The sequence below is a fragment of the Passer domesticus genome, chromosome Z (assembly GCF_036417665.1).
Source record: "Passer domesticus isolate bPasDom1 chromosome Z, bPasDom1.hap1, whole genome shotgun sequence".
In the NCBI taxonomy this organism is placed as follows: domain Eukaryota; kingdom Metazoa; phylum Chordata; class Aves; order Passeriformes; family Passeridae; genus Passer; species Passer domesticus.
Window position 1 is genome coordinate 68,971,178 of NC_087512.1, and position 12,578 is coordinate 68,983,755.

Genomic DNA, 12,578 nt, shown 5'->3' on the forward strand with positions numbered 1-12,578 from the left:
CTGTTGCTGGTATTTCAGCTGGTGGCCTGCCTTGTGACTTGGCTGATCGAGGCGCTGGCCTAGTCCACATCCTGCAGTGCTTCTGTAGCTCTTTCTTGATGAAAGGGCAGGGAGAATTTGAGAACAGAGCCTCTGAGAAGAGGCAGAAACGCTGAGGAGAGAGGGGCCAGAAAACAGGCAGCCATCAGAGCAGGGAAGGAAGGTGGCATCTCCATCCATCCACCTGCTGACACTCCCTCTACATTTTGGGTTAGAACAGCATTGCTGGCGGGCACAAACTCACAAGTAATGTGCACTTTTCAGGTGGTGGGTGGGCTTATTGGAGGGATGAAGCTTCCATTTCTTTCTTTGGGGAGCATTGCTGGGACTTCATCTGGAAGTGTCTCTTCTCCTCATCAGCAGAGACAAGTGGACCAACAACATGTGAAGGCTCGGGAGCAGCTGGAGGAACGGGCTAACTTCCTGGCACAGGTACCCAGGGGGCAGGAGAAAAGGCTGCTTGAGATGAAGCAGAAAATTGGCATCATGCAAGTTGAACAAGTAAAGCTACCGAGCAGAGCCAGTCAAGAGGCACAGAGTGTGGAGAGAGAGTTTGTGTGCTGTTTTGGACTCCTCTGGGCTCCTTATGGGCACTGCTCCTCTGCACACTGTCTGTCTGGGAGGCATTGTCTCTTAGCTGGCCCTTTAGATATGATACGAGAATGAGGACAAAAAGCTTTTGGAAAGCGGGAGCACATCAGTCTTGGTTGATCAATCAAGTGGTGTGTGGGAAGTATAAAGCTGTCTTCTCTTCATTTGTGTGCAGCTCCTGCAGGAAGAGCAGTGTCAGAAGGCTGCTCTGTTAGCCAGGGTGTGCCAGCTGCAGAGAGAGCTGAGCCAAAAGGAGCAGCTGAGGCAGGAGCTGACTGAGGAGCGGGAGAATGGGCAGGTGAGCCTGACTAGGCAGGTAGCAGAGGGAAGGGCACTGATGGGGGCATGAACCGGAGAGGTCTCAGGAAAGGGGAGGCAAGGACTACTGCAGGCACTGGAAGCACAGAGCCTGGCAGGCTCTAGCTCTGAGCAGCAGGAAGAAGAGCTATAATGGAAGGGTTAGAGCTGGGTACAGAAACAGCAAGAAGTGGCTGAATAGAAGTGCTTTTGAGACGGGAAGAGAGAAAACACTGGGTGTGATGGTAGAACAATTCTTGGGCCCCTGAATGTCAGCTGCTGCCCTGGGTAGCAGGGCTAGTGCTTTGCTTGGTGGGCCAGCAATCCTCTGAATGTATTTCTGCTGGCCTCTTAGTGCTCCCTTTGTTTTTTGCGGCGTTTGTTCAGGTGAGCATGGTGAGCCACACAGATTCTGAACAAGTTGTCCCTGTCCATGCTGAATGCAGTCCTCAGAAGAGGGTGAAGTGTAACCTTGGCCTTTCCCTTTCACGGTCTCTACTACGGCTGCCTGTGACAAGCTGTAGTCTCTGACTGCTTGTTTGGGTTTGATTGAAGGAGGAAGAGTTGACAGCTCAGCTTGCAGCCTAACACCAGTGTTGTTGCTATGGGCTTGCCTTTGAAATGCTGTATCTGGGGCATCCCTGCCAGGCACCTTTCTGACACAAACAAATTTCTTGTCCCAGATGGACGCAGGATCACCCATCAAAGGTGCCGCAGCAGCAGCATCCTGCCAAGAGGCCTCCTGTCTGCAGCCTGGAAACCGGAGCATGAGCAGTTCACGCGGCTCAAGCCAGGAGAGAGAGAAGCAGCTCCTGAAGCTGCTGAGTACGTCCCGTGGATTTCTTGTGCAATTGAGCAGTGTGTTACTGTGTGTGTACCTCAGCATGAGCTGGAGCACATGTTCCTCCTCCCTTTGGTGTTTGGACAGACATTTTGGATTCCCTAGAGAAGCCAGTGTTGTGCTTGGAGGCAGCCAGGGAGCACTTGGGGAGTTCCTTTTGCCTTTGAGGGCAGCTGAGAGTGGGTGGGTTTTGCCTGAGCTTCCCTGTGCAGTAAAGACAAGAGCAGGGATTGTGTCCCCAGCAGCAGAAGGCTGCCACCTAGCCAGTGACCCCGTTGAAGGTGTGTGTGCTAGTCTGCCCAAAGTGATGAGAACACTTGGCTTCCTAGATTCCCTTTAGACTCCAGACTTGTGGCCAGGCATTGGAGACAAAATACTTCCGAGAAATTGATGGGCTGTGGGGCTAGTTGAATGCTAGTGGGCTTTTTTATGAGTGTTAGTACTTCTACTATTCCTTCCACAGTTTGGGTTTGATAAGATTTCTCCACTAGCCTGACCTCCTTGAAGAGAACATCAGGTGACAGCACAAAGGAGATTGGAAGAGGTCTCTTCAGTTTGCCCCATAAATTAAAAAGTTACATTCTTGGAACAATCCCAAGCTGTCAGAGATGAAGAATTGCTTTCAATGTCCCCACAAGAAGAAATCCAGCACAAGATTTTTACAATCCCTGTTGGGAATTTTAGTGGTATGCTTAGGAAGATGCATCAAAAAGACACATCTATGTGGCATGGTCAGATAAAAGTGCCCTGCTGGCAATTCTCAGGAGGAAGCCGGCAGCCCCTCTGCTGCATGTTCCTCCGCTGCCAGGCACTTTGTCACTGCTAATGCTCAGCTGGGAAATATTCTTGGAATACGGAGCATTGACCTTCATCCCTGCACAGATTCCTGCACTCTAGGAAAGCACACCAAGGCCTTAGTGACTCTGCAGTACAACTGAGTTGCTTCTTACAGCTAGTAATAGCTGCCAGTGCAGTGCTGTCAGAGAATACCCGTCAGGTAGAGAACCGAGCCCAGTTTACTCAGTGTCTGCCATCAGCTGCTGGGACAAAAGGTGGATTGATCGACTCCTCCATGGTTCTGAGCACAAAAACAATCATGTTCTGTCTTGAGTAGGGTCAACTCAGAACGGAACTGGGTCTGCCTCTGGCTCCCCCATAGTGCTTGTCAGTGGCCATTGATGGGCTTTGCCAAGCTTTTTGTCATAGCTGCCCTGCCACTGATGGCTGCTGTGACTGCAGGGGCTGGAGCCTTCCTCAGCTGTGAGGTTGCAGCTGCCACCTGGACTGGTGAGAGGATCGGCATCTCATTTGTGCACGTGTCTGTGTCACGGCAGCGCCTGAGCAGCGGCACTGTCCTTGTTTCCCGTCTGGGCTGTGCCCTTTGGGAAGATGGGGCACGTGGGTGCTGTTCAAGGGGCCAAGTCCAGTGCCAGTAACTGCTGCAGCCCACACTGAAGACCAGCACTTGTCGTTCTTCACTAAATGTGGGACAGGCAAAGTGGTCTTCAGAACTGAGCCTGCTCCTGAATGAAAAGGGTTCTAATTCTTACAGCCATTGTTCTTGGATGTAGCATGAGCTGCTGTTCTCTAAAAATGTCAAAGCATTCTTTAGGCAAGCTGCTGAGAGGAAGAGAAAATCCCCTCCTCTCCTGGAATTCATTTGCAATATCCTTTCTGCTCTGCAAAAAAGCAGATGTTGATAAGAATTCATCCCAGATTCCAGAGTGCATGGAATCTTTGGAAGTATGAAACCTTTGGTTCAATCTCACAAGAGAGTCTTTCTTGCCAAGAAAGTGAAGGCTCCCAATTCTTCAGCCCTCCTTGTTGTTTGTAGGTGACAACCACTTGCCTTGGTGCCTGTTCTCTTCTGTTCTCTGTCTGCTCGGATGGTTTTTCCGTGGGCTTAGTTTCCCCTCAAGACAATCCTTCAAAGCAGTGTGGGAGAATCAGACTCTGTGCAGGCCAGCTGTGCTGCAGAGCTGCCTGTCTTGCTGGGGCTGCTCTTCTTGTTGTTCTTGTTGATGTTATTGTTAAGCGAGTGACCATAAAGTGCTCAGAGCCCCAGAGAGTGGAGCTGGGTTTCAGATCTCCTGGAAGTCAGCATCTCTGTTTTCAAGTGTGCTTCTTGCATTTTGTTTCTTTCAGGGCGTGTGGTGAGTGTGGGAGATCCTGAAAAGAAGTACACTGGATGGAAACGTATTGGCAGTGGGTGAGTGCAGCCACGCTTACTTCTACAGAACCACGGGCCAGGAATTTTGGTGGTGCAATAGCACGTGGGAAGTCAGGCAAGCTGCAAGCATCTTCAGAGCCTGGCTCCAGATTGTCCCTGTCTCAGTGCTGAGGCAGTACCAGGCATCATCAAAGAAAACTGGATGCTGACAATGTCTTGGCTGCCTCAAGGAGCAGGACCTGGAAGTCCTCTTGTCCCTCAAAAATGGGGCACCAGTTTGCCTCTTTTCCCAGGAGACATGCTTTTGTATGTATGGCCACACTCCTGAAGGTAGGAAAGCCTGAGAGAGCAGCTTATCACCTGATAACAGCTCTCAGTAGCATTTCTTAGTAGTACTTTACTAGAAACAGTATTCAGTGGTCAGGAAAATAAGAAAGACCGTGTGGCGTTGGCTGAGTTGGGCAGGTAGGATCAAAAGAGAGCGGTGAGAAGGCCCAGCAGGACTGTGTGTTTCATTGCCTGCAAAGGCACGCCACAGGCACAGACACAAGAAGGACAAGGCAAAGCAAACTCCCCCACATGCATAATCTAGCATGTACATTGGAGATTTCTAGCAGCCCTTTTTCTTCCTGTGTGAGCCAGCTTTTCGCTTGGACATTCTGCATGGCTGAGGGCTGCTGGGCTGTTGTGCCATTGGCTGAAGAGTAGACAAAGCCCAGTGTTTTAGAGAGACTGCAGGCAGCAGAGAGCTCCTGCCTGCGCTGCCTTTTGCTTCTCAGCACTGAACAACTTCTCTGTTTTTGCACTGCTCTCATTCTAGGGGTTTTGGAATTGTTTATAAGGCCTTCAACGCTGCCACAGGACAAGCGGTAAGTGCCCATGCAGATTTTGCAGCTCTTGATGCTATTCCCTGTGACGTGATCTGGGGCCAGAGCTTTGGGCTGCCTGTCTTTGCTGCAAAGGCTGTCCCACAGAAGCCGTCTGTCTAGAGGCAGGCTGCAAAGTGCATTTTGGACAAACTTTGTCCTTCCTACCTGAATGAATGAATGCGACGATGGCAGCGGTGTCTTTCAGAGAAGGACATGCTAGCTTCCATTTGCCAGATAAATATGCATAGAGCAGCTGATGGCAAGAGCTGTCATTCCACACCGGTTCCTCTTAAGCTCAGGTTCAGACACAGATATTTTGTTTTCCATCATGTGGTTCTGATGCAAAATACAATGCAAGACCTAAAGAAAGAGAGATCTTGTCTGGAGCACAGTTTTGCCTTTCAGCCTTAGGGAACCTTGCTCACACACACACACACACACACACAACCCACCCACCCACCCACCCCCCAGCCCCAAAACATACACACACACGCACAGATGAATGAGAAGAAGTTCACATGTTGGTGACATTCCACTAGAGAGATGCTATCTGTACTGAGCAGACATGGTGGTGTCTTGGGGAGTCCTGCTGCTCTTTGGGGCTAAAAGTTCAGGGTCCTGAATTCTCCTTTTTGGCTCTCAGCAAATACATTCCATCTTCCGAAATAGTAAGGAGTTAGATAAGGTAGTTCCTTATCCACCTGCAGTGCTGCGCTCAGGAAGTGCACTTGGAGGGAGGTCTAGGAGGCATCCGAAAGCCCTAAGCCCTGTGTTTCTAACCTGGGGCGCATCCGTAGTGTACCACAGAAAGGCTTTGTCATTTTTAAACCCATTCAAAAATTTCAAGTCTAAAGCGTGTTCAAGATTGTTCTTCAGAGTTGCAAAAGCCAAACTGAAGAAGTTAGGATGTGCTAGGATTGTAACTTTACTTTGAGTCGCTTTGGAGTTCTTTTTTGGACAGCATCTTCCCTGTCATGTATGTGTGTGTTTACTTGGACACACAATCGAAATGGCAGCCGTCCGGGAAACGCTGGCCAAAGCCCCTAGAAATGCTAACATATTTCCAGTGGTTTCAATTTGTCTTCACAGGAGCAAAATTATTTTTGGCTTGTTAAACATGTGTAAATGATCGTAGTAGTGCTAAACAAAGCTTATTTGAGAAGTCTGCGGGTGCAGAGAGTTCTGTTAGCGCTTTGTGGTTGCTGGTTTAGAGTCCCCTTTTACCAAGGTGACGAGGCATCCAGACCCATGAGTGCATGGAGAAAGAGGCTCTGGTCATTTCTGTCCCTAAGAGTTTTCAATGTCATCGTAGGTGGCTGTAAAGCAACTTAATCTCCAGCACCAGGGCTGCGAGGACATACTGAAAGAAATCCTGGTCATGAGTGAAAATAAGAATGCCAATATTGTCACCTACCTAGAAAGGTAAGTAGTTCTGGTAATTTTCTGGGAATGTTTGTTTCCATACTTGCAAGGCCAGGATTTAAAAGCTCTTTAGCCACTGGCAGAAAAAGAATCTTTCGATGAACATCAATCCACCCCTTCACCAGGCATGGGAGGAGAATGCATTTTGTTGCCATGAGGGGTTGCTGGCATAAAGAGCTTGAAGTCTGATCTCAGAAACCTGGAAACAAAACTCAGCTGTAGTCTTTTCTTCCGTACAGCAATTTAGCTGTGCACATTCAGCTCCATGCTGTGGCTTTCATCTTGCAGCTACCTTGTCAATGAGGCTGTCCTGCTGGTCTTGGAGTATATGGATGGAGGCTCCTTAGGTGATGTGGTCAGCGTGAGAAGGATGGCTGTAGGACACATAGCAACAGTGTGTCGGGAGGTAAGGGGTCCTGCTCGTGCTAGGGATGGCTTGCACAAGGCTCATCCTTCGAAAGCGCCGCTAAGCGAGGGATTCCATGTTCAGAGCTTCCTTTCTGTGTTGCCCTTATGCTTCAGAGAAGAAAGAACATGTGGACTGAGCTGCCTGCTAGCGTCCCTGCCCCTACTGTAGTCTGTTCTTTACTCTTATCTACCGGTGTTGAACTCTCTGTGCCTGTTTTCTTTTTCTTTTCTCTTCTGCACTTTGCCTCTCCAAGCCTTAGCCCAGAGCCTTTCTGCATTGCCTTCTTTGCCTGTAAGGGCAAAGTTGCTGCTGTGCCAGTTTTCAACCAGAGGCAAAGCCAAAGAGCGACTCATGTGTCACGGGTCTCCACTCCAAAGGATGGCATGGCACCCAGCATGGTGCTTGCTGCTGAAAAGTGACAAAGGAGCTACTTCCAAGTCTGCTGTCAAGGCAGCCGTATAAGCCTTGTCCTCCATTCTCCCGCCCGACTGTGATGCCCTTGGTATCCAAGGCGGGGACGTTTTCCTCTTTTGGCAAACCATTGTTTGTCGTCCGGACGGGGAGAGCGCATCCGCTGCAGCAGCGCTCATTCTGACTGCCTTTGCAGGGGACAGTGTGGAGCAACAAGGACTGACGTTTCCCCCTCAAAAGCTAACGTGCCTTCCCTTGGAAAGATCCTGCTCTCCCAGTGTTGCAGCAGCAAGCTCTTTCTCCGGGCAGCGCTCACTGCTCCTTGGAGATCTGTGCATCTTCAGCAGCAGCCATCTTTTTGGGTGTGATGAAATCAGACCTGGCTAACTTTTGGCCTCCTGTTTCTTTTTCCCCTGGCAGTGCCTGCAAGGCCTGGCTTTCCTTCATGCCAACCAGGTGATCCATAGAGATATCAAAAGTGACAACATCCTTCTGGGCCGGGATGGCTCCGTCAAGTTGGGTGGGTATTCCTGGTCAGGCGCAGTGCTGCGGGGAGGCGGTGTGGGGCTGCTTTGGAGAGGCTGCCCGGTGCCCAGCAGTGGCGCTGGGGAGAGGGCAGGGAGCACTCTGCCAGCCCAGGGCACAGCTGTAAGGTGCTGAGTGGTGTAGAGAGCAACAAGGTATCCAGGGTAACTTTGGTTTGTGGGTGTTCCTTGCAAAGGGAGTGAGTTACAGTGTAAACGTTCAGGGGAATGAGGAAAAGTCAGGGTGGGAATCCTGGGCGGCTTGTTAAGTGGACAATTGCCCATGTCCTTGGCTGCAGCCCTGAGCAGGAGAGCCCAGCTGCTTTTCCAGCTCCATTCAGCACTGCATTCTGGGGCTGAGAGTGAGGAACCCTTTTCCTTGGTTTCCTACTTGAAGCAGTGTTTGTTTCTCTCCTCAGCTGATTTTGGCCTCTGTGCTCTGCTCAGCCCTGAGCAGAGGAAACGGAGGTCGATGGTCGGGACCACTTGCTGGATGGCACCCGAGGTTGTGAGAAGAGAGCCTTACGGCCCCAAAGTGGACACCTGGTCCCTTGGCATCGTGGGAATAGAAATGGCCACAGGAGAGCCTCCTTATGTTCGGGAAACCAGTGACAGGGTAAGGTGCAAATACGCTCAGATAGCCGTGTCCTTCTCCTCCGTGTCCATCAGACAAAATGCCATTCCCAGAGCTTGAAGTGCTTCCAGCAAGACCCACTTCTAGAAAGGTCCCTGGGGCTCACATCAGCTGTCAAGGCAAGACCTGGTGCAACTTGGAATAGCTGGGGCTGCACTGGGGCCTTTTTTCCTTTGGGACAGAAGGCTCCTCTCTAAGCATCTGCTAGGCAAGAAATTGCTACTGCAGACTGCAGCTTAAAAGATGGGGTCTAGGTGAGCACTGAAGGATATGGAAGAATCACGTAGAGTCTCATGTTTCCTTTTGCTTCAGGCCAACTTCCTGATAGGCAAGCAAGGGGTACCAGACCTGCACAAGCTCAGGCTACCCCCTGGCTTGTGTGAATTTCTGGGCTGCTGCCTGCAGATGGATGTGGACAGGCGAGGCTCTGCCAAGGAACTTCTGCAGGTACAAGGCATAGCGGCTGCGGGCCAAACAGCTGTTCCCTGCCAGGCTTTGCTCCTCAGCCAAACTCCAGGGAATCAGATGGGCCTCCCACAGAGTAATCTCTGCTCTGGGTGCTTTCCTAATGAAACCCAACCTGGATCCAAGACTGCTTGAGGTTAGAAGGGCCCAGTGAAGATCACCTAGTGCAAAACCCCGGCCAGCGACAAAGACAACTTCAAGTAGATCGGGTTGCTCAGCGTCCCATGCAAGCAGACCCTGAATGTTGCCGGGCTTGGGGCTCCTGCCAGCTCTCTGGGCAGCCTGTGCCAGTGTTGCAGCACGCTCCTAGTAAACAGTTTCTTCCTTAGAGCCAGTCTGAATTGAGTGTCTTTAAGCTGAAAACTGTTCCCCCCTTGTCCTCTTGCAATCAGCCCTGCTAAAGGATATGTCCCCATCTTTCTTAGAAGCCCCTACAACTACGGAGAAGTCTCCTTGCAGCTTGCTCTTGTCCAGGCTAAACAAGCACAATTCTCTGAGCCGTTCCTCAGAGGAGAGCTCTCACCTGCTCATTTCTGTGGCCCTCTTTTGCTCTTGGGTGGTGTATTCAGGTTTTCCTGGTAGCAAAGGCACTGAAATATTGCAATGCCAGGGACAGGGCCTTGATGAACACATTGAAAGCAGTCCCAGCCAAGCGGTTTTAGATTGGTCTGAGGGAAGACGGGGGCTGTTGAGGAGCTCAGTGTGAGCATCCGAGGGCACCGGCTTGTCCCTCCTGGCCCACTCTTAGAGGTTTCTGCCAGCCAAACGGGCACAGCTGTGCAGGATTTTTGCCAGCCCCATGTGCTGCCTGGCCCCGTCAAGTAGCTGAGAATGGCTGTGGCTTTGCTGCCAGGTTTGGTGGCAGGCAAGGAGCTGCTGACCGCGCCACTTCCTTGGCTCTGCCTGCTGTGAAGGAAGATGCCAGCCAGCACAGGAGGAGGTGGGGTGTGCTGAGGCAGACACTGCTCTTCCTGCAAGCCAGAGCTGAGCACATCTGCACCCTGCTGCTTGTGTCCTTGCTCCTGGCTTGCTGCTGAAAACCTGCATCTCCAGCGCTCCTGAGAACAACTTGGGATCAATATTTTTCAGAGCTCTTGGGAGTCTCTTGAGGAATGCCTTATGCCCCACTTCTCTCTTGTTCACTCACATAGCCCATGTCTGTAGAAAAGAGGTGCTTGAATAAGTCTGTAAGTTGACTTTCCTGAAAGGAACAAATCCTTAGGACAGCGAGAAGCAATCGCACAGTGGTACCAGGACAAAAATCGCAGCATGTGACAGCACCATAAGGAATGGACTAGTGCAGTTCTGGGCTGTGTTTGCCTGTGATGGCAGCATGCTGCACATGAAGGCAGATGTGCTGCTGGTGCTCTTGAGTCCAATGTCTGTTTATTTCTGGGCACTAGAGGAATCCAACTTGACCCTGTTAGGAACTCAGTTTGGAAAATAACGCTTCCTTTTTCCTTTGTCTCTTTTAATTAGATTTGTTTTGTTTCTTTTTCCCCTTGGGCAGCATCCATTTCTGCAATCAGCGGAGCCTCTCTTAAGCCTCTTCTGACAGCCTTGATTGCTGTCCTCCTTGCAGCCAGGTAATGCAGGAAGCAAAAGAGATGAGAAGGACCACCTGAGCACTTGGAGAACAGAGCCTCTGAGAGCAGGTAGAAATCCTGAGGAGAGAGGGGCCAGGCAACAGGCAGCCATCAGAGCAGGAAAGGAAGGTGGCATCCCCTTTTCTCCCACCTGCTGATCCTCCTTCTGCATTTCTGCTTAGGACAGCATTGCTGGAGGCCACAGAGTCACTACTGATGTGCACTTTTCAGGTGGGAGGTGCTGCGAGGCATGAAGTTTCCACTGATTAGTTGGGGAACTTGGCTGGGATTTCATTGGAAGTGTCTTCCTCCCCTCACCAGGAGCTGGAAGGGCAGCGTTTGGAGGCACAGCAGCTGCTGGCACAAGGGGCAAACTTCCTGGATGAGGTAGAGAAGAAGCAGGAGGAAAGGCTGCTTGAGACGAAGCAGGAAGTTGCCACCATGCAAGCTGAATGAGAAGAGGTACGAAGCAGAGCCAGCCAAAAGGCAAAGGCTTTGAAAAGAGAGTTTCTGCGTTGCTTTGGACTGCTGTGCGCTCCTTATGGGCACTGTTTCTCGGAACACTGTCTGTCTGGGCGGCATTGGCTCTTAGCCGGCCCGTGGTAAACAGTGCTGGAGAGAGCTTTGTGCCAGGAGGGAAAGGAGCGGTCAGGTGTGAGGCTACCGGAGTGCAGGTTTGGGGAAGGTGGGAATGGCGTTGCTGACGCAAAGAGAATGGGAAAGCCAGAGCTTTGTCTCAGAAGGAGGGAGGTCCCATAGGAAGCCCCCTGCAGAGCCAGGCTAGAGCTGTGGCAGCGGGCTGGCTGTCAGGCAGCTGAGGAGGTGCCTGAAGCTGCTGAGTACATCCTGTGCATTCTTTGTGTGATCGAGCTGTGTATGGTGGGTGTGCCTCAGCATGAACTGGAGCACATGTTCCACGTCCCTTTGGTATTGGGAGAGACATTTTGGATTCCCTAGAGAATCTATTGCGGACCTTGAATGCAGCCAGGGAGCACTTGGGTGTTCCTTTTGCCTTTGAGGGCAGCTGGGAGTGGGTGGGTTTTGCCTGAGCTTCCCTGTGCAGTAAAGACAAGAGCAGGGATTGTTTCACATGCAGCAGAAGGCTGTAACCCAGCCAGTGACCCCATTGAAGGTGTGTGTGCTAGTCTGGCCAAAGTGATGAGAACACTTGGCTTCCTAGATTCCCTTTAGACTCCAGACTTGTGGCCAGTCATTGGAGACAAAATACTTCCGAGAAATTGATGGGCTGTGCGGCTGGTTTAATGCTGCTGTTGTATCTTTCACTCTTTGTACTTCTATTCTTCCATCCACAGATTCCATGGGCCCCCGCCATCTCGAAGGGCTTTTCAAATGTAAACAAAGGAAATGTGCAGTGAAGTAATGCAGGAAGCAGAAGACATGACCAGGATCACTTCAGGATTACACTCCGCAATGGCAGCTTGGAGCTGCACTCACAATAAAAGTCCTATACGCCCTCAAGCCTGCTGCAAGATTCCCTTCCTCGTCAGCCAGGGAATAAGGCTCTACATTCCCTTCTGAGTTGGCCATTCCTTCTTAAAGATGGAAAGTCCCTCCTAAGGGCCTTCTGCTGTGGTTTGGAATTGGGAACGCTCTCCTTCCTTTATCAGCTCCCACCTCCACTGCCTTTGGAATGCTGCCCATTGGCCAGTTTTTGCCCAGCCCTGGACTTGTGGATGAGGAAGAAAGTGCAATTCCAGCCAAAAAGTGCATTTCCAGCCAAAACCCAGTGAAGAGCAGGGCAGCCTAAGCATCCTGTGCAGATACGGGCTTTCAGCTGTGCACATAGAAGCTTTTGTTTCCTGCTCGGTGTAGCCGGCACGTCTCCTCTGTGACTGCTCCCTCCTCCCAGGTGGCTGTGGCTAATAGGTACAAGGCTCGGCAAGTGGAACCAAGAAGGTGGGCATGTCTGCTGGCAGTAGAGGAGAGCAGAGAGGAAAGCGGCGGGCAGGACCCTGGCCAGCCAGGCAAAGCACCCACTGCTCCTGCTCTCTGTCAACAGAAAAGGACTGGGGTGTGACACCACGCTTGGGGTTGTCGGGGACTCAGCTGTCATGAAAAGTCTCTGTGCTTGAGTGGCTTTGTCCTTCTTCTGTGCCTTCTGTTGTCCCTGTGCTCCGCAGTGTCCGCCCAGGGCTGTGCAGCTGTGTGGCACAGCTAAAATGCAGGAGAGCCTCGTTTGTCTGCCCTTTGAGGTGGCTGCTCACAGCAACCTTTTCAATCTGCAAGCTGCATCTGGAGAGTGACTTCCCCCTGCGTTTGGTCCCGGAGGCCAGGGCCTGTCATCGGCAGTCCCAGCTGG

General features: G+C 51.3%; 1 protein-coding gene across 2 annotated transcripts; it reads left to right on the forward strand.

The window, feature by feature from the left end:
• Positions 1–802: 802 nt before the first annotated feature.
• Positions 803–11,970, forward strand: LOC135289991 (serine/threonine-protein kinase PAK 3-like). 2 transcript variants are annotated; one of them, XM_064403885.1, is made up of 12 exons: positions 803–928; positions 1,611–1,752; positions 3,914–4,807; positions 6,120–6,229; positions 6,518–6,635; positions 7,470–7,569; positions 7,993–8,189; positions 8,520–8,654; positions 10,183–10,327; positions 10,441–10,489; positions 10,580–10,720; positions 11,572–11,970. In XM_064403885.1, exons 4-9 carry the CDS (start codon positions 6,186–6,188, stop codon positions 10,225–10,227), a joined length of 639 nt encoding a protein of 212 aa, XP_064259955.1. In that variant the 5' UTR covers positions 803–928; positions 1,611–1,752; positions 3,914–4,807; positions 6,120–6,185; the 3' UTR covers positions 10,228–10,327; positions 10,441–10,489; positions 10,580–10,720; positions 11,572–11,970. The 2 variants fall into 2 exon arrangements, with proteins under 2 accessions (XP_064259955.1, XP_064259954.1); XM_064403884.1 differs by having other exon boundaries at positions 10,183–10,489.
• The last annotated feature ends 608 nt before the right edge of the window (positions 11,971–12,578 follow it).